Source organism: Sebastes fasciatus, chromosome 21 (assembly GCF_043250625.1).
Source record: "Sebastes fasciatus isolate fSebFas1 chromosome 21, fSebFas1.pri, whole genome shotgun sequence".
Classification (NCBI taxonomy): Eukaryota; Metazoa; Chordata; class Actinopteri; order Perciformes; family Sebastidae; genus Sebastes; species Sebastes fasciatus.
Genome location: NC_133815.1, coordinates 4,075,517 through 4,102,188, shown reverse-complemented (window position 1 = coordinate 4,102,188; position 26,672 = coordinate 4,075,517). Strand labels below are relative to the sequence as shown.

The 26,672-nt window shown below is 41.3% G+C and overlaps 1 protein-coding gene across 5 annotated transcripts in view; it reads right to left on the bottom strand.

Annotated features, from left to right (window-relative positions):
* LOC141759658 (cadherin-18) overlaps positions 1 to 26,672 on the bottom strand; it is a 180,186-nt gene that overhangs the window by 4,557 nt on the left and 148,957 nt on the right. For all 5 annotated transcript variants that reach the window (XM_074621911.1, XM_074621913.1, XM_074621912.1 and 2 more), the window contains 4 exons: positions 23,469 to 23,605; positions 18,724 to 18,845; positions 15,527 to 15,644; positions 3,620 to 3,871 (listed from right to left, as the gene is read on the bottom strand). In XM_074621911.1, coding sequence (XP_074478012.1) covers positions 3,620 to 3,871; positions 15,527 to 15,644; positions 18,724 to 18,845; positions 23,469 to 23,605 — 629 coding nt within the window. The remainder of the gene's footprint in view (positions 1 to 3,619; positions 3,872 to 15,526; positions 15,645 to 18,723; positions 18,846 to 23,468; positions 23,606 to 26,672) is intronic.

Sequence of the window (26,672 nt, the reverse complement as noted above, 5' to 3'; positions counted from 1 at the left end):
ACTGACAAGTCACAATTGCAATATTTAAAGTCAATCTGTCTTGTTTTTATTTTAACCCCCCTGGGACGACAGTTGGACTCAGAGAAAATGTACTAATCTGTCTGCTACTTCAGCACCACGGACAGCGCCATGGATTCATCAATACACATTACATTTAAACGAATACAATATACTCCGGCGCTGGTGGAGGCTACTAACTTGCACAAACCTCAGTCAGATAAAGGATCAATGAGTCAGGCAGACTAGACAGAGATATTGAACTAAACCACCGCTCCGCCTCTGTGCTCTCTCTGCTACTCGGGGATGGAGAGCGGGGATTGCAGGTTAATAAGAGGAATGCATTTTGGTTATTTTGCTAACAAGGTGGATGGCATTCCCTCTCAAATCGCTACTAGCCTTTTAACTTGTTGCTGAGGCACTGGACTGGAGGAACTACTAAGGATTATTATTATAAATCCTAAAATTAACAATAAATGTTATATTTTACCAAAGATATGGTGTTCAAAATTTCCATTAGTATTTTTTTTCTGTGTTCATACATCACTTGAGTTCATTCTACATAGTTGTATTTCTAATCCAATTCCTCTTTTAACCCAATTAGTACTGTAATACTGTACCATTTCCTTGAAACTAAATTATTAAAACCCCAAAAATGATCTACTTATAAATATTTTATGTTATTTAAGTCATGTGTAAAAGGCCGTAATCAACAGAGTCAGCCGAGGGATAGTTTGCATCCCTTTCTGGTTTCGCTGCGGGCTTAATTAGGAAGGCTTATTAGAGGGCACGGAGATAAAACATGGGCATTAATCGGACAGACAGAAAACAATCAGACACAAACAAATCACACTGACGAGCAACAATTAAAAATGTGAGTCACGTCTGTGTAAGTGCTATAGACACTGCTGCGCTGGCTCTCACCACTTTAGTCTGTCAGCCAATCAACTTTAGTTTGCGTTTCTGAAACCGGCTTGGCACTCGTTCACTCTTTGTTCAGCCTTGAGCAGTTTGCTCTTCAAGTTCATTTTGGCCAACAATGCTATTTAAACACAAACTATCTCAAGGTTTTGTGAGTGCAAGGAGATGGATTTGGACAGTTTCTTGGTAAGAAGCTGGTACATGTACTCTAGCTTACATTAAATATTTGTTAGTTTGTTGTAAGGTTTTTGGAGGCGTTTTGGGACTTGTTTGACAGTACATCACCTCTGGAGGTGGTCTGGCTCGCTCTGTGTTGTGTAGATGGTGTGTTCCATCCAGGAAGTTGAAAGATAACCTAACTTCACCTCTTCCCTCTCATAGCTTAAAGCTGCAGTGGGTAGACATGGAGCAAATGTCCTCCAGTGCTTCTAATGGCATCTGTACGATTTTACAAACCGGAGGAAAACCGGAGGAGCCTGCCGTCTCATAGCAGCTGTCAACACTCGCAAACTCCGGTCAAACTAACCAGCGCTGATCAAATGTGAATCAATATTTTGTTTCTGTAATGCCTATTTCTCTCCTCAAATGTTTTCAGAAACATCTAGTAGTGTACTGTTAAGCTGTAAAATGAGAAAGTTTGTGACAAGGCAGCCATGTTGAGATATGTTGAGGAAATCCAAGCACCGCCCACCAGCCGGAGAACAGCCAATAGGAACGCTCTCTCTCTTCCATCACAGGCTTTTTTAAAGCCTGAAAACAGAGCCATGAGGAGGTGCAGAAGTCTAGCTTTCTCTCAGAAAACTTGAATTGCAATATGCTGCAAGGTTATTATGGAATGTTTGCCCAATGATGCCAAAAACCTCATACTCGAGCTTTAAGCAAACCCGACAAACGCTAAAAGTACAGCAATAGTTATCAAGTCTTCCCATACAGAGACCTATGGACCGGATGTCATTATATAGTATAATATCACATGTTAATACCAGGTCTAAATGGGGCCAATAAGTATTTACTAAGCCTTACAGTACAGAGAGACAAACAACTTAGATGAAGAGGGGTGCCTGATATGAACAAAAGTCCCCAGTGAGATTTAAACTGGGGATATTGCAGTTACTTAGCATACTGTATGTCTTAGACCACTACTCCACCAGGACACCCACATCCAGCTATTTCTTCATCGTACCTGCTATGAACACCAGTGATGGCGAATTATGGAAAAATTGTGCAAATGGTCGGCTGTTAAATGGAGTGGAATCTGATTTTATTTTGACCGCGACCCACTGACAAAGTCTCTAATCTCTCGGGGTGACGGGGTGACCAAACCTCTGTCCCGTAGGGTGAGCTATGTGAGAGACACTTCACTTGTAGCTGGAAAGTGTGAACCCAAAATGCAACACGGGTCAGGAAAAAAGAAATAGGTGTGATCTGTCTTTCGGTGCTGTTCCTCTTTCTCTCTCTCTCTCTCTAGTATCTGCCTTGTGCTTATGATTCAGCGAGCGTCTCTCACTCAAGCTCCAAACAGTGGTGATGGCCTTTTGTTCGCCTCAGCCAGAGGCTTTGGCATAGAGGAGGAAGACAGCCAGTATGAATATGCATAACCTTCACGCACTAATGTCCACAGACAATCACTGAGGAGAGGAGGGGAGAGCAGCAACGGTGAAGCCGTGTTATTAGACGGTTTTGTCTAATCGTGTCTGTACGAGGAAGGAATCTGTCTGAGACATCTCTCACGCCCTGTTGTTGACTTTGGTATATTTGATTTTAGATTTTTGCGTCATCTTTCAGACATTTTCCAGCCCATAAAGCTGACTGTCCACATTCATAACTCAAAGATCATATTTGAAAGTTTATATATAATCATGTGCTGTCACTGCAAAGACCGGTTGCTATAGTAACAAGGCACGCATTGACTCAGGACATGGTCTCAGGGTGCTGCAACGAGCTGGGAACGCGGACGCAGCCCTGTTTATTTTCACCGTATTCCTGATGGAGTTTTATATTCATGCCGTAGAGCGCCGTCCGTCACACATGAACTCAACAAGAATGGTATCTATGTCGGCTGTCACCACATCCCTCCACGCTTGTCCTCTGCTCCTCTAGTCACAACATGCGATGTCAGACATGCGCCGGGCAGGGAGTGGTGCGGAGGAGGGAGATTCATAGTAAAAGAGCAGATTTGAATTGAATTTCAAAACGTCAACAAATGTGATTTAGGTCTAATCTGATTGTCTGATTCGAGCTGCCTGCCTCGACGTGAATCCAAGCTGCTCGAGGATTCAAGTCCTACTCTCCAGCCACTGTGGGTTTTATTCTCAGTATTCTTTCAGTTGTATACACCTCCTCTCTGAATCACTCTGACCCTGAATCACGCTGACCCTGCATCTCTATTCCACTCTTCTTTGCCGTCTTTGTCCTCACCAATCTCCTTTCTAGTCACCTCTCCTCCAGCCTCCTCTGTGTCCTTCTTCGCGTTCCATCCTTCATATCCTTTTCTTTTGCTTCCACCTCTACCCTCTCCAACTCATTCTTAATTCTCCCTGTGCCCCCGCATGTCTTTTCATCCCTCCTGCCCTTGTCAAACCCTTCCACCCTTCCCTGCTCCTCTATGGTTCATCTCCTCTGTCCATGCCCTCAGGATATTTGCCCCCAGGCAGATCCCCCCCCCGCTGCTGCAGTCCCCACAGCGGCTGTCCTAACTTACCCAGCAGGATGACGATGCACAGCAGGATGGCAATCAGAGCCCCCGTGCTGAGACCCGCCGAGGAGAGGAACGCCTCGCCTTGGCACATCCGGATCCTGCCGTGGCGCTGGCACGGGCACACCCGCAGGGTCAAGGTGCTGGTGCCGCTCAGCGACGGCTCCCCACCGTCCCACACCACGATGGGCAGCTCGTACAGCTCCTGGGTCAGGTGGTTGAAACGCCGCCGCCTGGCAATGATGCTCGCCGTGCTGTCTATAATGAAAAAAAAAAACATGTTTAGGAAAATTAGACCCCTCGGCTGAAAAGACTAATTGATACTTTCCTCTTTCTTCTCAATTGCTTCACTCTTTATGCAAAGCCTGCAATTACCTATTTATACAGACAGACATTTAGGTTAAGGGTAAGAATAGTCAGCTAAACAGAAAAAAGAAACAACAACCCACAGCATTTCCCATTGTGAATTGGATCTTTGGCTTTTGAAGTTCTCTCAAGCTGCTACATTTCTTACGGTGTCTGACTGCGGCTTCCCTGTGCGTGCCAAGGCTAATTAATTTCAAAGGTGTTTGTTTAATATTTAAATGTGCTGAAAAAGAGCGGTTCACCTTGGCCTCTACAGAAACACTTCTGTTAATGGAACACGTCATGTAGATAAACAGAAATAAAAAAAGGCTGAATTTGTAGAGAAGAAAAAGCAAACGAGAAAAGACCTCGAGAGGAAGGTTTTATGAAAAGATTCAGCAAAGACGAGGAAGCAAATAAGCTCACAGATGCAACACAAAAAACAGGTGGATTGAAAAGGAGCTTGTGGTGTTACTTTTTATTCCAGTACTCTTTTCTGGGTGGACTTTAACCAGGCGGCTTGCTACGGTTCTGCCTTAGACTTGCAAGCAGGGGGAAACTCCTCTGGTTGCAAAAAAAGAAGTCTGATTGTATAGAAGTCTATGAGAAAATGAGCCTACTTCTCACTTGATTTATTACCTCAGTAAACATTGTAAACATGAGTTTATGGTCTCAGTCGCTAGTTTCAAGTCTTCTTCAATACAGCATGATGTTCATTTAGTAAATTATGGTCCCATTTAGAGTCAAATAGACCATAAAGCAGGGGATGCTTTAGAGCGTGGCTACCGTGTGATTGACAGGTCGCTACCACGGCGTTGTCCGGTCTGGAAGTCGTCCATGCTTTCTTCAACTTTAACCCTTTCCCAGTGTGTTTTCAGTTCATGAAAGTTAATTGTAACATTTGGTCGCACAGAAATGTCTTTTTTAGCATTGGGTTGTACTTAGGTACGCCCTATCTAGTCACTTCTGGTTGCAAAAAAAGAAACCAAGATGGTGGCGGCCAACATGCTGAACTCGAAGCTTCAAAACCATAACCAATGGGTGACGTCACAGTGACAACAATCACTTCTTATAAACAGTCTATAACTTTAATCTTTTACCTGAATGACATAACCACAACAATGACAGTGATGAAACAACTATAATTGGCTGGAACTCTTTGTTGTAGCAGACAGGCTGTGTACAACCACTCCACACCAATATTATTGATGCAATAAATAACATTCATCTTGAAACATTCTTCAAAATGATTGTAGACGAGCCACCAGATGCATTCCCTGTGTCCGTGTCTGTTATGTTGTTTATGTCGGGATATCTATAACATGCACAGCAGGCACCGTGCCAATCGCTGTAGCCAACTGATGCAGCCTTGTTTACTTCAGCCGAATTCATGTTGACAGTGCATTGTGGACCTACAGGGAGATTGTATAACTAAGGAGCTCTATTAATATGTACATATTAATTATGTATATGCTAAAAAAACAATCCGACAGTGCGAAGCACATAGAGCTCCTGCATGGCTCGCAACATTGCTGACAGAGCCGCCGTTAGCCATCCGGTGGCGTTTAAGGTCCAGTTGACCACCGATTGCAACCGAAACCGCGGAGCTGACTTCCACCATGGACTGTTTTCATTCATACTGTTTTTGGCACAATGAGTGCCAGCAGAGAAACTTTATTCAAGGACAAACCAAAGACACTGCCAATGCCAACAGGAACAGGAGAACAGCTGACTACTGGTTCAGTGCACCTGGAACTTAATATACACAAACAGCTATAGAATATAAGCTAACATGAGAGTCATTTTTCTGAGCTTGAAATGAGCTGTAAGTGAGTGCTCAGCCTCGCAGAATGTTATAATGCCCATTCCTAGTCAGCTTTACAATATCATTTGGTGTGGTTGGATGGCTAGCATACCTGCCAATGCCAGTTCGCTAGCCAAACCCGCATCTTCCTATCTGCACAAAAATAGCCACCGCTCAGTTGTTTTCTTTTTGCAATAGCACAGATTAAGCTCATTTTACATTTGTTAGTAATGTTAAACTCTTCTTTTTCAAAAGATATGCGTGCAAAGAAGCTTACAGCAACACGTAAACCATGGCACAACCACTTCACACGCTGGGCTGGACTGAGGGTTTACCATTCAGAATCTAACATGCAAGCTTACTGGTGTGTGCAGGCTCTGTGAGAGAGGTTATCTCAGCAGGTCTGTAATATGAGGGGCGTTCAAATAGCCATAGCTTTTAAAGCACTAATACAGCGCCGACTGAACATCTGCAAAATTGAAGTTCCCTTGTTAAATATCTGTATTAAGAGATAATAATCGCATAATGTTTACAGTATGATCATTCAGCCCTGTTCATTCAAAGCATATGGCTAGGTGAATAAGACACCTGGATGACTAACTTGGGCCTCACATGACTGACAAACTAGAAACTTGCAGATGACACGTTGATGTATATTCACAAGATATTCTAAGTTCAGAAAAATGCTGAATCGTGCACACGGGGCAACCTTTTTTCCTTTCCACCCAGCGAAAAACACCTCCGCCGTGCTGTACTACCGTGCTGCTGCTGCTCTGAGACCTCGCCTCCCACTCCAATCTCTGCTCCATCTATGAATAATTACAATGATCGACAGTTGGAATGACAACACGTACTTCAAGCTTTATTAAGTCAGACTCGCAGTATCACCGTATCAGCAAGCAGATGGGTGGGTGGGGTGGGGTGGAGGTTGAGAGTGGAGTGTGAGAGATGCAAATAACAAGGAAGAGAGATGGGGAGTTGGAAGATGAGAGGAGGAGAAGAGGAGGAGGCGAGAGGGGGGGTGAATGGAGGAGGTTGTGTGCGCCAAAGAGAGAGCAGAGTAGACGGAGGCAGAGAGAGAGAGAGACAAACAAGGCGTGTGCACGTGTGTGGTGTCCGCCGCCACAGCCTTTACACTTTGAAGCACAGACCCACGGCAGCAGGGTCCTTGTAAGGACCACAACGAGGAAGTGCACATCAATTACGGCATGCAAATTCCACATTAGACCGTCTCTCGTCGCAGGCGGGTGCAGGAGAGCTGTGCGTTTGCCGATTAACGCCGCAGTGAGACGGGCCATCTGCAGCCACGTGGTACCCACATAATAGGAGAGACTGCGGGAGTTAGCTGGCTAACCGTGTTGTGACAGCTCTCGCTACGTGACGCTACCTGCAGCGCGAGGCAGGTGACCACAAAAGGAAGATATGCTTTAAAGAGCATTTCACACTTCATTGAAAACGATCCTGAACATTTTTGATCTGTGTTATTTTTCACATCACGAGGAAGTAATTTTCCTTTTTCACATAAAATAAGACATTAATATGCATGTGTTCAAGGTTCTACACAACCCTGTGGAATTCCCCCTGCACTGGGTTCGTTAAGCCAGAAGTACGAGCCACTAACTGGAAAATCGCCTCATTTCTTTTTTCTTCTTCACTTTTCCAAAAGCATTAGCATGATAGGCCAAGTATCACTTACATAACTTTTGTATCACATCTGCATTCCTGTCTCTCCATCTCAAGAAGTTAAGTGAGATTTCAGAGCAGCGGATAAAAAAAGTTAGCAGAGGAACACTTGCCCTAATAGGACTCCGCTCCAGTTGGATCTCTGGAGTCACCTCTCAACTCTTTCTGAGGGTTTGTTTACCTCATTGAAAACATTTTATGACTTTCATGAAAAGCCAATGACGCCATTTAAACTTTACCATTTGGAAAGTGCATATAAAACCACAATAAACCTGATTTATGGTATAAATTGATACAATAAAAGTTGCCCTGTTATATTTATATTTAGATATTTAAGGTATTTACCGTACAGTAAAATGCAAATATCTTTGTCAAAGAGCTGACTCACCGCATGAAGTGTGATTAAAAAAAGCAAACCAAAAATACACCAACAATAGACGTGCGTCGCAACCACATCTCTACAGACTTCACACTTGCCTACACATGCACTTAGCTGGATTCCTTGTGAACTTTGGTGGGTGTGTGTAGGTGCTGCTTATGGGATTCGGCACGAACCTTCTCCCCAGTCGCCACTTGGAGCACGACATACATCGTGGTGGCACTATTCTGGGCCGAATATATATATTCGGTCAAATTCTAGAGGTGGGTACTTCATGTTGGGGATGGATCAAGTTTTTACAAGCTGCAAATGTCAAAAAAATATGTAGACATACATTGTGTAGGTGCTGCAGGTATTTTTAGTCCGCACCATTGTTCTTTCTGCGAACAGAAGTAGCAATATATTTTGTTAGAATCTTCTAAGTTTGTAAGTTTAAAGAATTTGGAATTGTTGCAATTCATTTGGGATCCTCTTATTTATCTACAAGGCTTTGTACTGACTGGGCTGCATCAGTGAACCCACCATTATCATCAGTCCTAATATCAGGGTTTTTGCTATACCAATAATCAATTTAAATATATTTAAATACGGTCTAAAAACAACTGTTTTTAATGTGGTTATTCATTAAAGCCCACAGCTGTTGTAGGAGTCAAATCTAGTAGATGCACATATTTTATTCTTACTTAGACAATGAAAGTTAAATCTGACTCCTCTGGGGGAGATCACATCGGAGATTAAGGATACTGGCTCAGTATCAACTGAGCATGGTAATATATCCACAATGACAAGCACTCTAGGGCTGCAACTAACGATTATTTTCATTATCAATTGATGTGACAAGTATATTCTAGATTAATCGATTAATCATTTGGTCTATAAAATGTCAGAAAATAGAGAAAAAATATCCATCCTAGTTTCTCAAAGTCCAAGGTGATGTTTTTAAATGTCTTGTTTTGTCAGTCCAAAACTCAACGATGTTCAGTTTAATGTGATATAAAACTGAGGAAATCAGGAAAATCTCCATATTTGAGAAGCTGACAGCAATTTCTGCCATTTTTGCATAAAAAATTACTTCAACAATTAATCGATTATCAAATATAGACTGTTCGATTAGTCAGCTAACGTAGCTCTAAAGCACTCACTGCATCCTTGTATCCTGCTATAAGCATATCAAGGTGATGTTATTGCGCATGACTTTTTGTTTGATGAAGCTATTTTTAAAGTGTAAATTGATTGTTGACTGATTGTGGTGATGGGCCAAACTATTAAAGTACAAGTCCAAGATAAACAGATTAGCATCTGCTGGCTAACAGTTAACCACCAACATTCTGACACAGCACATTATAAGATGTAGAATGCAAATAGTCTGTATTAGACTAATTAAATACTCATAATAATAATAATGATGATAATGATAATGTATAATTATTTTGTTGATAGGGGCTTACACCAATCGTACACCAAACAGTACCTTCTGTACCAAACAGACCTCGGCAAATACATATACCGCTACACGTCAAGGTATTATTATTATAGGACATCTCTGAATATTGATTAATGGCTCAGTGTTGTTCAAACACTAATATCATTTTGTGTAAAAATAAAAGGCCCTCCATGCAGAATAACAAACAGCAGATCAAGAGACAAACGTAACAATCTCCTTTTAAAAGAAGCCCCTGCATTCAATAAGGATTAGTCTGACTCAGTAAGGCTTAGCTTAACAAAACATGCCCGGCAGTGACTACAGATGGCAGGTAGTGATCGGGGCTGCTTGTAAAAAAACAACATTTGTTTCGGCATATTCCCACTGTCACAGTATGGTATGTTTGTTCCATAGGGTAGTGTTTTGTGTATTTGAGTTAATTATGGGTTGGCCCATACGTTTCTGCAGTAACAATCAAAGGGGACCGCAGAGTACTATTATTATGTTCCTCTTTTACGCAGGAACAAATTGGTTCACAGCTCTGATGTGGCACCAACGGCTGCTGAGGCCTTACTGCACATACATAAATAAATATTAATTTTTTCATAACTCATTCTTAAATGATAAACACTGAGTAATTAGGGAAATATCTGCTTGAATAATAGGAAAGCCTATCAAATATTCCAATGTGAGATTGTGACAATTTTCAGCTGTTTTTTTTTGTGCAAGTTTTGACAAAACCAGCGTGAGACTAGCGGCTCTGCCCTCTTTGCACAAATCACGCTGTTTCAGCAGATAATGGGTGTTTGGGAATCTCGAAGTACAACACCCAAGTGTGAATGACATAAAAGCTCATTAAACGTCCCACATATCAATGGCTTGGCAGCGCTTCTTTCAACACAGCTGATTAACTGTAATATTATAAGGTCTTCTGGAAGAACATGCCTTCAGAAATCAATTGATCTATTTCAGTATGTGGGTTATTTAGAGATCATAGCCTCTGTTTAATTGCCTTTTTAGAGGCAAATGTCACCACAATGTGACAGATAACGAGATCAGAGAGTTATTCAGTTTTCAGTCATTGTAAAGTAGGCATAGTTGAGTTGAATACATTTAAAGGGGCTTTTAACGGAACAGGTTTGTCACAAAGTGCTTTCCTGGAGCAGCTGAGCAGAAGCATCCCCCTTGTTTTTCAGCTTTAATGGTGCCTAATACGCAGTAGGAGTTTGACCTGCATTTAATGTAGCACATCCAGCACTTCAACTGCATCAACACGTCTGCAAGACAACGAAGGAGCCTTGGCTTATCTCTGATCTCCGCAAACAAAAACTCCACAGCAAGAGAAAGACCTCGATCTAAATCTAAATGTGTTTTTCTTTTAAGCTAAAAAACTGACACTGATTTGACTTTGTTAAACAGAACTGGAGCCGCTACAGGTCTCCGTAGGTAAAGCACCAATTGTAACAAGATTATAGCATTTAACAATTCTGATTTGGTGGCAAGTACGGGAAATAGCTTACTGAAAATAATTATCTAGTTAATGGGTTCTATTAAAAGTCCTGATTGTTAAATTTCCTGAAATGAGTGAGGGATCAATTGCAGATATTGTTCAACTAAAAAAAGTCGTCATTAAACGTATCAGAGTGACTCAAACTAAATAATTTTTTTCCTTCTGCAGAAAAACTGCACAAAAAAAAAGAAGAAAATCCAAGTTTCAGGAGGATCCATTGTGAGCAAACTGTAAGTGAGGAGGAAAGGAGGTCATGAGAGAGTTAGTCGTGTGAGTGACTGAGAGGGATTTTCGTCAGTCTCTCAACAACAGAGGGAGGTATTAGGAGCTGGCACAGAGCAGCTACCAACTGTTGGTCTGCTACAACAGCAATGGGAGAAGCTGCTTCGAGTGTGAAGAGCTTACTTTAATTATCAGACACAGGAGTCAACAGTATGCTGCATTGTGCCTCTCTGTCTCTCTCTCTCGCGCTCTCTCTCTCACTCAGATACTGTGAACACAGCGAATAACTTCTAATGCACAGTGGCAGTAGAACGCTATGTGACTCCGACACCTCCTTTTGAGTGCGAGTTCAAATGCAGGCTCCGAGTGACTGGAGATGACTGAATTCAGGGTGCAGCGGCTTAACATTAAGAGGGAGGTTGGCGTTCTGAAAGCGAGGATGAGCTGGGAGGAATTTAGAGTAAAAAAAATAAGTGATATGAATCATTCTAGGAGGACAAGGAATTGTAATAGAAATGAGTAAGCAAGGAAATTACACAGAACAAATCAGAATATAGCGGAAATGTAAACACTGTAATATAACGCTTTGTCAGTGGAGTTTTTGGCCTGAGAATGGCACTTTCCTTCATTGATAAGCTGCTGACTATAACAGATAGTATGTGTGTGTTTGATGGTGTGCAGTAGGAGTGGGCGGTACAGCGGTTTCATCACCGTTACCGGTGTCAAGTTCGTCAACGACATTGATTTTTGCAATACCGTCATTGCCGTGATAAACACATGCATGTCCACACAGGTTGGCTACCGCTGTTTCGTCGTGGAACCTTTTACTTTTCATTTCGGCGCCCATGTTAATAGCTTAGAGCAGCCACACAGACCGGGTGAGCAGCCACTCATACATGCGTTGCGTCCACACATACAGCATTGCTGCTGCGGAGCTGCTACTGCAGCCCACAGCAGATCGTTTTCACCGTCTATTTTGGCTGAGAACTGCGCGCATCACGCGGAAAAATTAGGCTGCTCACGGTCCATGCGTCTTCTGTACAGTACCGGTCCGACAGCGCGACTCTACATTGGATATTTTCAATTCTTTCTTCATGACGTTTAAGATGTTAAAAGGTTATGTCAGCTTTCTGTGGTGAAACAACTTTGAATTAATAAAACAGTAGGCTAACTATATGAAAAAACAACATTTTTTCCAAATATTCTTTATTGCTGAGATCCAGTTTGCTCGCCAGTCGGCTACAGTTCACTCACGATTGAAACCAGCAGCATGGCTGTTACTCATTAGTATGAGTAGTATAACTCATTTTCAATTTGGAGCCAATAAACACATTTCTTTCTTAAGATATGTCCCCTGACATAGCCAATAAAGAAAAGAAAAGAGGTAGAATCATGTTTTGAGTGGAGTATTCCTTTCAATTTTGTAATGCCGTGACCGCAAAAACCAAAAGAAATACCGTGATATACATTTTGTGGTCATATCGCCCACCCTTAGTGTGCAGTTCTGGAAACAAGAACCACTTTCCTCGTCTAAAAGCTAGTTTTGAAGAGTGCACTTGATCAAACCATTTAACTGCTCCAGTGCAGCTTCTCTGTGGTCAACAGAACAAGTCGGAGGCTTTGCTGGGCGGCTGCCTCCCTTTCATCTGGTCAACTAACCATCCAAAGTTGTTGCTCTGAATCAGAACACGCTCTTTAACAGCTTTGCTGGTTAAAGAGAGGAAGCTGAATGAGGAAACAGAAGTATTTCAGAATCTGTTAGTTCCGTGACCTATTTATTCCAGGGGGATAATTTATCCTTCAGGGAATCATTTCTACCACTCTGTCCTTCATAAAGTTCACTTTTATTTCAAGTTTCTCTCCGACAAATGAGTGAAATATGAATAATTTCTTATTTCCATGTCATGATACATAATCGGCCCATCCCACATGGGATTATATCACAGATATAGTGAGGGGAAAAAAACAAGATCCTGTGGGATGGTATGCAGCAGGAGCTAAATCCAAATTGAAAGGCACCATTACTCAAACAGCATGAACCAAAAAACTGCTATCAATCCTTCAAGAAAGAAAGGGTTTCCTTCCTGAATGCTTTGGGAATATTTTGCTGCAGATGGCTCTGATGTAGTAAATCTAACAACTTTTGAGAGACTCGCTTTGCAAGAGTGGGGGATCTTTTTTTGGGGGGTTGGAAATCTAGTGATTTTTCAGAGTTTAATTTGCTCTACGCACTCAAAGAAGACCAAGCCCAACCTGTCCAAATGTATAAACCTGCCCTGGTTCCCTTGATCCAACCAAACCTTTAAAAAGACACTGATCCATAGAGAGCTCCTCTGGTCCCACATGGGCACCAATTTGTCCTGGAAGATCCTAGCAGGAGCGATTACACCCAACAAAAACCTGCCAAGATCACAAGGTCTGTAATTTATTATATTAAAATCTAATTTTAATACAGTTAAAAATCTATGTGAATGTTGGCTACCCCATGCCGTTACATAAAGTACTAGTATGTGTGGCCATAGAGGACATCATTTACATTGTACTGTTCACAACTGATATGCTCACAGACTGTAAAGAAGAAGTGGACCCTGTGACGTCATCCATTGGTTTGTGGAATGCCGTTTTGAAGCCTTTAGTTCGGCATTTTGGCCATCGCCATCTTGGTTTCTTGCAACCACGAGAGTTTGGCGCAAAGTACAACTGAACGCTGAAAAATTTTGAAAACACGGACAACTCCCAGACATGACAACACCGTGGTAACGACCTGTCAATCACAAGGTAGTCACACCCTAAAGCATCCCCTGCTTTATGGTCTATTCGACTCTAAATGGGACCATAATTTACCAAATGAACATCATGCTGTATTGAAGACTATTGATTGGAGACTAGTGATTGAGACCATAAACTCATGGTTACAATGTTTACTGAGGTAATAAATCAAGTGAAATTTCCTCATAGACTTCTTTACAATGAGACTTCTTTTTGCAACCAGAAGGTCGCCACCTGCTGGCTGTTAGAGAGAATGCAAGTTTAAGGCACTTCAGCATTGGCTTCACTTTTCAGAACCAGAGGTCATCGCCTTTATATGCTTCACATTATCTGGCAGACATTTACTATACAGAAAGTAGAACAAGGAGCAAGAGCAGCAAATAATAACTGCATAGCTGTGGGCAGCTTGTTGTTGGTTAACAAGTAATTTTTCAGTATTAACTTCCATCAGCTTTCCGTCAAGTCCACACTGTGATTCCCTAACACAGCATATGGCAAATCAGCGAGAGGTGTTTCGCAGGCGATAGTGAAGGTGAACCACTGTAAGTTTCTCAGAAACACTAGAGAAATAAAGTGACAAATATAAAAAATATATTTAACACGTGTTTTTCACAACTTATACGACATAGTCGCACCCAAAGAGAGGTGTCACAATAACAGTCCTCAAATAGTTGAAGTGAAAAGGCTGCCTATCTTCCTCATCGTGGCTTCAGGGTTTATACCGAGTTTTCAATTTTCGATTGGGTAAAAACTGTTTTGGCTCACATGGGGAATGAGGGCTTCTGCAGTAGACAGTAATATATATAAAATCAAAGAAAACTGATCGAGCAAATATTCTGTCCTCCCAGCTACTTCAGATTCTTGGAATTATTCAGCATTTGACTTCAGAGCTGCTCTACTCGGACAATATGTGTAAAAGGGAAGCAAACTACTGCAAAATAAACTAGTTATACCACGTTCGCACTCTTAAAAAATGATAATGTATTGTCCTGCAGGAGATGCGGGTCTTTGGAGCGGTGTTGCACTCGATCTTTGCTTTGTTTGATTCATCCGCCCCTTAGGAGTGGAGGTGGGCAGGAGGTGAGGGATGTCTCTAAGTGCCACTTGCATGAATGCAGCAAAACTTTCCTCTGTAAGTCAATGTAGTTGAAGTAGAAAAGGGAGGGCTTGTGGTGGGAAGCAACTGGACCAAGGGCTAAACAGACTTATCTCCTATTATCACATCGATTTTTTTGATCTCTCTTGCGCTCCCTTCCTCTCTGTTTTCATGCCTCTCTCTGGCTCAGACATTCATCTGGAGTGCTGTGAACTCCTCCTCTCCGTGGGCAACTGTGAGATCTTCTGGCTGAGAGCTTTTAAAAGCCCTGTGATTGCAGACCAACCTAGCGCTAGGTATTCACCTGAGACTGAGATGGTTGCCATGGTAACACCCACTGTTGGCCGTGCGCCGGCACAAAATAATGCACGCAGGAGGAGGGGGGGAAGAGGGAGCGCCGGAACGGGTAATCCATTTGAAACACAATGCGCAAACATGCCAAACCTCTATGATTCGTATGTTTATGAGGCCGGACTCGGAGGAGATCCCGGCGGTATTTGGATCTCTAGACGTCTACCGCACCCGGTTGACATCATATTTTCATCGCACCTCCAAGGTATGAGGAAATCAGTACAGCTTATTGGATCTTAAGAATATAAGCAATGAGGATGAAGTCCTGCCCTAGAGGCAGAGTGCAAAGCTCATAAGAAATGCAAACAAACATATTGATCACTTTAATTACCTTTATTGTCCGTCAGGGTGAAGTTGGGATTAACTGGTAGATGGCTCGGCAATGCGAAGGAGAACCGCTGTCCGTTGGCAAAGTCATCCTTATCCACTGCTGTGACAGTCTGGATCACCTGTTTTTCAGAGGATAACACACGTTTAATCAGCCGCTGCACCATTTCCAATCACTTTCCACTCTAATTGCATGCAGGACAAGGAGCTGATGTCGTGTCTGATGCATGTCTCATGATTTGTTGATCATAATTGGTCAGAGTCAGAGTTCCCCTTCACATACAGCCAACTGCTCTTGTAGCATTTTCTCCTCTACCTGTGTGCTGCCTGAGAAAGAGCGGCTGGTTGTGATAGTAGGATTTCAGGCTTGTGCCACGGGGGTAGCTGGCATCTAACAATGACATGGGTGCTCTCAGGGCAACCACACTGCCACTTTTGTCAGCTTGTTACCCCTAATTGGTAAAAGACACAGTTAGAGCGGGGAGAGAGGAAAAACGACCTGATAGCCCATCACCACGGGGAGTTCTTATCTTCAATGTGAGATTCGGGGTGTTGTTGTGCTCAGGGCAGGAATTTCACCGGCGGCTAGGCCACAGTGCCTTGATGCTCCGCCCGCACTGCCTCAGCTGATTTTGCCATTTTCTCCTCTGCCTCTTTCCTGTCGAGACGGTTTTTAGACACTAGTGTCTTTTGTTGAGATTCTGACTTCTTGTAGGGCAACATCAAGTGAAACGCTGTGCACATAACTAGTGGTGGGTTTAACGCAAACAATCAAGGTTATTTCGGGCTCCGTTTTAAAGTTATATACCTAGAAGATGCCTGCTTTATATAACTAGAAACTAGAAAACCTAAGGAATCCATTGGTACCAACCATGTCATACTAGCCTGTCGCGAAGCAGGTTTAATAACGCTAATGTTTGGCAAGGAAAAACTGTCATGGCCATTTTCAAAGGGATCCATTGACCTCTGACCTCCAGATATGTGAATGAAAATGGGTTCTATGGGTACCCACGAGTCTCCTATTTACAGACATGCCCACTTTATGATAATCACATGCAGTTTGGGGCAAGTCATAGTCAAGTCAGCACACTGACACACTGACAGCTGTTTATTGAGTTTGCCATGTTATGATTTGAGTACATTTTATGCTAAATGCAGTACCTGTGAGGGTTTCTGGACAATATTTGTCATTGTTTTATGTTGTTAATTGATTTCTAATTATAAATATATACAGATATTTGCACAAAGCAGCATATTTGCTCACTCCCATGTTGATAAGCGTATTAAATACTTGACAAATCTCACTTTAAAGTACATTTTTAACTGATAAAATGTGTGATTAATTTTAAATTAAATATTTGAATCGATTGACAGCCCTTTCCTCAACCCTTAAGTTAAATTCATTATTCCCATGGCGTTCAAATCATTGTTTTATTTGATGGCTTTGCTGCTCTGGCATTTAAGTGGCCTTGCCCATAAAATGATTGAATTCCAGACCTGGTTGTTCTCCTGGGATACTTCCACAAGCCTCCGTCTTTAACTGTGCAGTATTAGGATGTACTATGTGGCTGCTTGAGTTTATTTATGTGGATGTCATGGCTGACAGGGTGCCACGGTGGGAGCTTTTAGCTGAGAAGAGCAGGGCTCTCTTTCTTCTAGTGTCAGTGGCTCCAACGTTAAGTTGTGATCATTTTGTTTTCCATCAGTGTGAAAAAGCAGCTAACTGCCACTTGATTAGTCTTAAAAATCAAGATAATGGGATGTCTGGAAAACCAGAGGAAGCAATACGATTGTCCGCTAACTTGTAATTGGGCGCCTGAGGAAACATCAGCCCATGGTTTTTTTTTTTTGTGGGTGCAAATTTATTCAATTTTGGTTTTAAAGCATAATAACAGTCTAATGTGTCCCTGCTTTTTCTTCAGAAATCTGTGAGCTTGACGAAAAGTTCTGTATCGTATCTCAAATACATGCCTGAAGGAATTAACAATTTCAAATTGTTGAGCAGTACAGTGCTGTGAAGTCTTCTGATCCAAAAAATCTGTTTATTTTATGGTTTATTGGCAGACACGGCAGACAACACCTGCTGTTCTCAACGCCATTTACAAATCTTGAACCTTGATTTTTTTTTTTTTTCACTTGAGAATGCCACCTGCTAAATTTGAATTAAGTCAAAATGTGAATATTGCGAGTCATTATACCTCCACCAGTAACATAGTAACACTGAAGCCATGCTTATGGGGACCGATGATGTATGCTAATTAAGATAACTGCGCGCCCTGGAGTGCATTAATGCATTTCACCCAGGCCACTAACTAAAGACAAAGAGAAGCTGTGTTAAAGTGTGTTTGTGGTCATTTTAATTAATGAGTATAGGTCCATTTTACTGGTGTACTGTTGCCATGGCTGCCTGCAGTTTAATATGCCTGGAGCACTGATTTAGAAAAGACATTTAACTCTTAATTGGACCTAGGTGTGCTGTTACAATTCTGATGGACACCTGCTAACCAATCAGAAGTGAATGTCTGCGCCATAAAAACTGAAACGCAGACAGATTCTTAAACATTAATGAGCAGCTCTACCCGTTCACACGTGTTGTCATTTGAATGGTGGTGTGCCACTGTCTCATTCAACACATTATAATTCTTCCCACTTAATCCCCTGGGCCAAGAAACCCTGAGGCTGTAAATGCAACCTTAATTCAAATTTAATGCAAACCTTAATTCAAACTTTTCTTCCACTAGCTTGAAACTATTAAAAATGTATTTAGTTGTGTCTTCTCGCTCTTTACTCCATCATCCTTTGCCGAACCGCCCTTTCAGCCATTTCCATGCTGCTGATTGCTCTATATCTCAAAAAAAACGTCTTAATTTGAATGAATCAAAGACTACTGAGAGCAAACTGGAATGAGCTTCGATTTAGAGCTGTCATGGTTTGCTGCTGAGATACTCATTCTGAATGAGGGATGATTAAGCAGCTCTCTGCAATGCCTCCACAGTTTCTTACTGCTCAGCTCTCAGTGAGCAACCCAAACTGCTGAGGGGAAACAATAGTTCAGTGCGGAATGCGTGTAGTCAGGGGGGCGACTGGGGTTAATGCACACTCTGTCAGCGGTGTAGAAAGATTTGAATGTGTGAGGAGATATAGGAAGAGAAATAGAACACATATAAGTGTTGTATATCTAGGCGAATCCTAGACGCTCACCTGAGCCGGCCTTGAGCTCTCGCACACAATGACCTCCTCGTCCGTGGCTATTTCCGGCGGATTGTCGTTCACGTCAAGCACCTGGACGGTAACTGGAACGTGGCTGAGGAGGCTGGGGTTGTCTGTAGCAGAGAGAGAGAGAGAGAGAACACGTGACAAAGGAGATGAAAGTCAAATGTAAGCCTTAATAACAAAGTAGAGCATCAACGGTGTGATTTTAAACTGGGACACACTGTGCTCTTCTTTGTTAGACTGCTTATGGGTTTTGTCTTAGGCTGTGCTACTATAAAAGCACTGAGGGATGCAACGTTGCAGAAGGCAATTTTGTATATTAAAGCACATCTGATCATCTTTATGCAGCATTTTTTTTCGTCCCAGTCGGTGTGCTCGGTTGTGATGCATTATTTGCCCCCATGCGCTGCATGAGCAACTCATGAAGCATGTACGTAATTTAAATATCCACCTATGCCACCGAAACACATGAGAATAGTTTGGAATACATTATTTAATACTTCAATTATGATTTGCACTATTGAATTAAGATTTCTATTGGAGTATATGGCATGCGGTGGACACCTATAACCATACAGCATTATTGTGCCATAAGCGCAGAAATATCAACCTAAAGTGTTTAGTTTTTAGTACTTATGAGGCCTGTATGAAGCAACAAAAGAACTGAGCAAAAACAACACTAATTTGTTAAATTTTACACAAACTACAAATGTGAACAATAATAGATTGATGTTCAATTATCGGGAGGTTAGGCAAGTCTTTCCTCAGAACACATCGGCTAAAAACACACAGGGGGGAAAAGGTTTCCTGTGATTTTTGTGCCCTTGAACAAGGCCTTCAACCCACAACACGTGGAGCACCTCAGCCCCCAAGAGAAGAAGACTGGTTCTACTGGGTAGCTTCCAGGTGTTTTACTGTATACAGTAGGAGCGTGTAGCAGTACAGTGCTGAATAAGAGCATGCTCGCTCAGCAAAACCTTCCTTGAATAGGAAAAAGTTATGCAAGTGCAGCAGTCTTTCTATTAAATTAATGTTTCCAGATTTGTGTTTACTTTATCTTGTGCATAAAGGTTTCCATGCATGGCGTTGTTTCAGTAAAGAAGGTCCAACATTGCACCTATGAGACAGCTCTTTGTGCTTTTAGATGTTAAGTACCATGTCTAAATTATCTACTAAAGTCTCTGCAGGATGGATTGCAGCAGACTTGTAAGGCTGTCTGTGCATCTTTGCTCATTCAAAGTGGATAAAAAACGTATCAGTGTGCTTTTTGACAGTGCCTTGGCATGTAACCGTATCCTTGAATACTAAGGAGAGGTGAAGCGATAAAGGAACATTAGCATGCGGCACCTCTGTCGGTTGGCAAGAGATTTGCCTAATTGTGATTACAAATTACCCAAGTTACCTGATAGCAATTCTTGAAGTTAGCGGGGCCTGCATTGATTTAATTAATTTTCAATGTAGGGAAGGACATTGAAACAATTGGGACTAATTTGATTTTGTAGTTAATTATAAGAAAAATACACTCTTTGAATACATTCTAATCAATATGCAAATGATCTCCTTCATCCTTGTTTTCTCCAGACTTTAATTGTTACTTTCACTATTAACTCATCTGGCATTTGGCTGGTGTTTAAACACTGTTGATGATACTATTAAAACATTTTGCTGCTGTGAAAACTGGACAGATATAGGGATGTAAACAGAGCAAATAAATGCACTTATTGATCAGGGATGGACATTTGAAACAATTTCCTTGGATTGACCATGTTAATGATCAAGAGTCATGATACAAAACCAATGCTTTTTCTTGTTGAAAGCTTTATTTTACCATTTGAAGTTGGATATTTTCACACGATAACCCACATAAATAAGGTATTTTAAGTAATTCTGTGTCAAAGACAGATTTTTAGTCACGGAAATAAGCCAAATATAAGTACTTATGTGTACTGCGCTCTATATAGTCTCTTCACTATGATCCTTAAATACAATTTAGCAGACTAGTTAGAGTTAAAAGAATGATCAAAGTCGTGACACTAGACTGTTTAGCTGAATAGCTGCAGGTGACAGCTGCTTATTGCAGTTGTTGTGAACCCTTATAGCCTTGTTTTCCTGCATTCTTTCCAGATGTGTAATTGTGGACTGATTGTTAGGCTAACCTCGAGGGGCCAAATCACAAAAGGATTGCACAACGTTTGCAACAGCTAAAGGGTGAAATGCATCCCTAACTGCGCTGCCAAGCAAATACCAAGTAGGTGCTCCTGTGCTATTTGCACGTATTTCAGTGAGGTAATATATATACATACCTTTGGCGCAAAATTGGCCCCATTTCCATGCAAATGAGCCTCATTGCAAAAATAGATAATAAGATATTAGCATCTTCAGAGAGATGGTGGTAACTGAAGCACATTTATACTGACGGACTGGGATATTACATCCCAAGTACGGTTTCTCTCTGTCAAGTTTAAATCCCTAGCCTGAGGATTCGAGGAATGCCTCTGCACCTCGTCGGTCAGGACCTGTGGCAAGGTCTGAAAATTAATTTTTTTTTCTTTTTCTCTCTGCCGTTGTTCTGCCTTTTGTATTCTTGGTGCAAAGGCCACATGGCAATCGGATGCAAAAAAAGGCAAATTGCACTCAGCTTCAAAACTTTATTGGCGTGTTTGCGCTGTTATATAACTAGCTGGATATCTTTTGTGAATCGGACCTTGAGATGGGGAAAATAGCGGTTGCAAGTGATGCGCAATTCAGCGGCCAAAATGAATGTTTATCATAGTTGGGTGATTTAAATGTTACCTACGGAACAAAACTGATATCTAATTTGTATTCTAGTGTCCTGTATAAAGCTACATTCCAATGCAATGACCCTTTAAGCACCCATTGAAATCAAAAAAGAACCACTAAGGACAGCAGATTGTGCAGAAATATTGTTCATTTCCTGTTCTCCGTGAAACTGCACAGGACGAGCAGCTGTGATGAAACAGCCGTGCCCTCTGTGTACTTTTGCCCTCTGTTAAACTTGGCAATGAGCAGCGCTTTCAAGTCTGCCGAATGTGGGTCACACAGCGCTCTGCTTGTGGTCTCTGTGGTCTTGTGTTTCTCTTGACATGTACACAGTATCCTGTTGAAGTGTCTTTGATCGAAACATCGAGGTGAACACCTGAATATTACTGTTCAGAGTGCTCCTGATTTCATTCTGTAGGTAAAGGCCGAGTGTGCCGTGCAGATTCATATAGTCATTCCTTTTTATGGAACGTTCATTTTGTTGATATTGATTTTTACACGCCGTGATTTTGAACCTGGACCGCTTCTCTGACTATATGATCCCCTCAGGGTGTCTTGTTATCTTGTGGGAAAGGCCTCAGGTTAGAACTATATAGCACCTACTATTATTTTTGAATTTATATTCCTTAAATCATGCCGTCGCAACACATAGCTCAGCCGCGATTTCAATGCAATTCTGATAAGGATTTACAATGTCTCCTATTAGCTTGGGGCTAAACAAGATGAGTGTGGAAAGAAGGAGCAATCTCTTTTAACTGCTTCTTTCAGGCAACTGGATAATAGCATTTCATGTGTTTACTACAGCGCCCCAAGGTGTCGAACATGGGAGACATACTGTATGTTATTTAGATATTTATTACCGCTGTCAAAGTTAACGCGATAATAACGTGTTAATGCAAAATGTGTTAATGCAAAAGATACTGCTATCATGTGAAACTAGAAAACCTATGGAATCCATTGATGCCAACCACGGCAAACTAGCTTGTCGCTCCAAACTTGCGCTAAATTTTGGTGAGGAAAAACCATGATGGCCATTTTCAAAGGGGTCCCTTGACCTCTGACCTCCAGATATGTGAATGAAAATGGGTTCTATGGGTACCCACGAGTCTCCCCTTTACAGACCTGCCCACTTTATGATAATCACATGCAGTTTGGGGCAAGTCAGCACACTGACACACTGACAGCTGTTGTTGCCTGTTGGGCTGCAGTTTGCCATGTTATGATTTGAGCATATTTTTTATGCTAAATGCAGTACCTGTGAGGGTTTCTGGACAATATTTGTCAATGTTTTGTGTTGTTAATTGATTTCCAATAATACATATATACATACATTTGCATAAAGCAGCATATTTTCCCACTCCCATGTTGATAAGAGTATTAAATACTTGACAAATCTCCCTTAAAGTACATTTTGAGCAGATAAAAAAATTAGATTAATTTGCGATTAATCATGATTAACTATGGACAATCATGCGATTAATTGCGGTTAAATATTTGTTTGACAGAACTAATATTTGCGTCAGAAGGTGAAGAGAATATTATGTGCAGTACTGTACGTGTTTACCTCCATATCTGCTCACTTACCTATTACAAAATTGTTAAATGAATCTTGAATATTGACATAAATGCCAAAATATGTAGAAAATTCAAAGATAAAGTGCCTCTAAACCTGATGAAATTGTACGTCTTCAAATACTACTACTATTAAAATTGTGATTTCATAATAGCACTGAGACAGAACTAGAAGTCTCCAGACAGATGAGAATGAAATCAGAGTCTGTTTGTACAACAGGAAGTAAGAGCCATGTCAACATGACAAGACATTCAGAACTCCTTCATCCATCAACCGTCATCTGCTCGCTCGCCTAAGAGTAAACAGACGCAGCAGATGCATTACGTTTACTCGCCCACTTGCAAACAGTCTGTTTATGGAAAGCAACCTGGGTACCTACCAACCTCCGAGGCCATCACAGTGATGTTGTGCCAAGCCATGTCTTCTCTGTCCAGAGGCTGCGTCGTCCGTATGAGTCCGCTGCTTTCATCGATTCTGAAGTGCCTTACTCCTTCCTCTTTGCTGTCCAAGAAGTACCTATTAGGAAAGGAAGATACACACTTATGTATCCACTCCAGATGCATTCGTCAGGGTTGTTTTTTTTCAAACTTTGGAAAGCTCCCTTTAGAGCCACAGAGGACATTATACAACTGTTCTCACAGACTGACAATTACTGCTTATAACAAATAAAATCCCTGCTGTGTAAAACCGGTGGAATGCCCCTTTAAGCCAAATACTTCAGAAAACTATGCAGGTACTTCAGCCCTGGCTTTAGTTCAACAATACTACTGAGGCCTTAGCAAACACATATTTACTTACTTGTGTTTATGTCATATTTGGAAACAAAATACATCAAACCAGAAAACAAAACCTTCCAGTAATGAGAAGAGATTCAGTCAACCACAACCACGCCGTTAAATGAATGAAGTGCAGACGCAGCACGAGCCAAAGGGGATGTTCTTATGCTTCTACGATTTCCAAAGTCTTATAGCATATGGGTATAAAACAATCCTACTGCTTTTAAATGGACTCTAGGTCTTGAAAGAATGTTCTGAAAATACATATTTCTAAGTCAAGAACAATTATCTTCAATATTTAACAATGACAAAGGCAATGTTCTGCTGGCAGTGTTTACACTGTTGTAATGGCTTTCTAGCAACGCTGTTATCAAACTAGAAGCAAAGCAGCCTGTAGAATACAAAGCAGAAACGGGCTCAGCTGCTCCCCTCATGAGTTCAAGCACGAAATGAGCATTGACTGTGTATTCCCTAATTTATCTCCTAATGACCTATTTACACCTTTAATCCAAGCATTCATTCATTCTCCCGAGTAACATAGCTAAGTCGACCGTTTTCAATTGGCATGAGGAATATAAATGGTATAGGGATATTAATACCAGGATTGCATTTATTTTGAAATAATTAACTATTTTCCATTTTTAGCTTGGATTGCTTGCGAGTGTAAGCAGCACCCTCGGTAGAAATGCTGTCATGATTTATTAAACGCTCAGGCTCATAAGAGCATGAAGGCTTTTCAGCAGTAAAAAGTGTGAGTGTAGGTGCTAAGTATTTGCTTTGTCAAGAAGAAAAACATGTTATTTTATGGCTGGAAAATCCACTGAAAAAGCACGTTTTAATTACTGCTACTGGTGATTACTCTTGGTTGTTGTGAAGTTTTTTTTTGTGGTTTATTTTCAATTTCCTGCAGATAACTACCCAAAAGTACAAGATGTTACATTGTGTAATGATTATTTTCCAGAACAGCTTGATAGCAGAACAACTGTGTCTTTCCTTCAGGTAGTATCAGATTTTAGTATCAGACCCCCTGAATCAAACAACAAGACCTGTTGCATTATATATTTCCATATCTACGGTAATAGACCCCTTCTCTGGCATTCTGGGAAATGTAGGGAATTCAAACTGAAATAGAGTAATTGTAAGTCCACAGTAAAAGCCTTGGAGTGCACTGAACATCAACAAGACTAAAAGCCCATAGTACTGCAGCCCAGTGAGGTGCTAATGTTTGTTACACAACACAAAAAAACAAACTTGTTAGATGGATGAAAAACTGAAAGGCAACTTTGCTGGAGCCTTTCCAACTCTCAACAACACGCCATGCAGCCCCTATACGCATCAAACAAGCCGACTGGTTGATCTAACCTCCTGTCAGGAGGTGGGTGTAAGACGCAGATATAACAAAATGTATTTACTTTGGTACAAGTGTAAACTTATGTGAAGCCTGGAGAAGCGTGTTTAAGCCTTAAGGCCTTTGATACAGTTTGTTGTTTTGGTCGGGACTACAGAGCCTCTGTGTTGTTGTTTCATAAACATAGACGCAACTCAACCCGTTCTGCACAACTTGACTAGTTGATGCTTTTTTTCGTAGTGCGAAAAATCAACCTTGTTCCGAAAAAAAGGGTTGCTTTTTTGCCGCATAATAATTGCGTTCTGTGTGAAAGTATTCATGACAAAAACAACAGTTCGAAAAATATATATTGACGTGCAAATTAATCACACAACAGTGTGTAAAGGCCTTACATCTGTATCTGAATTTAATAGCTTAAGATTGGCTTGTTAGCATGCTAGGCTGACATCTCAACATGTAGCTCAGGATGATGGAAATACACTCATTAGTATTAGATGTAGAGTTGGACAAGTGTGCATTTTGACCTGTTGGTGGGGCTAGATAAGAAGTACCAATCTCCAAAGTCATTAGGTTTTACAATATCCTAGTTAAACTTTTCCTTTAAATGACCAATCTTCTTTTAAGAGTAGATTGTTACTACATTTACATGCACAAAATATTTCAGTTTTTGCTCTTATTCTGAAACCCCCCCCCCAAATTTTTTTTGATATTTGCGCATATCCAAAAACCTGTTGATGTCCAAGTATTTCATAGTGTTTAGAAATAGGTGTGTTTCTCCTTCCGACCAGAAATGTGGGCCTTTCTTTTGGTCATGCATCTCTGCAAACTGTCGGCTAGTTGGTTTGTGTGCAACGCTCAAAGCTGGATGTAAACATTGTGTGTCGCAAATTGCCGTAAAAACCCCAATTGAGACCGAATGTGCTGTTCACATGTCCAAATAATGCTCCTAAAACCTGAATTATACCATTTGGAATAAGTGCCTAAAAGTGGAATATTAGTGTGCATGTAAAAATGGCCATTGTTATCTATTCAAAATGCACTACTTTCATCGGTTTATATGATATTATAGCCGTTTCCTCTTGAATACAAGCTGAAGACGGGGCTGACTTGAATCCATGCAGAGCTTAAAAGTAACAAGGCCAAGAAGTTTCCACAGCCGCTCTGATGATAATGTCACCCAGAGGTAATGAGCCATCAAGGCTTTCTTCGGCTATTTAGACGTCAATTTTCAGACCAACATTTGAAATGTCACTTCAATGACGTTTATTTCATGTTTATTTCATTGCATGCATGGGCAGACTTGAGATGATCAAAGAGAGCCAAATACTGATGCCGGCTGCGTTCGGCATTCTGATACCGACACGGGGAGCGGTTCACAGTTGTTTAGCTTTTTTTTTTTTTTTTGCTGGGTTCAAGTGGCTGTCACGGAAATACCTCCCGCTGCCTTCTGCTTTATGTG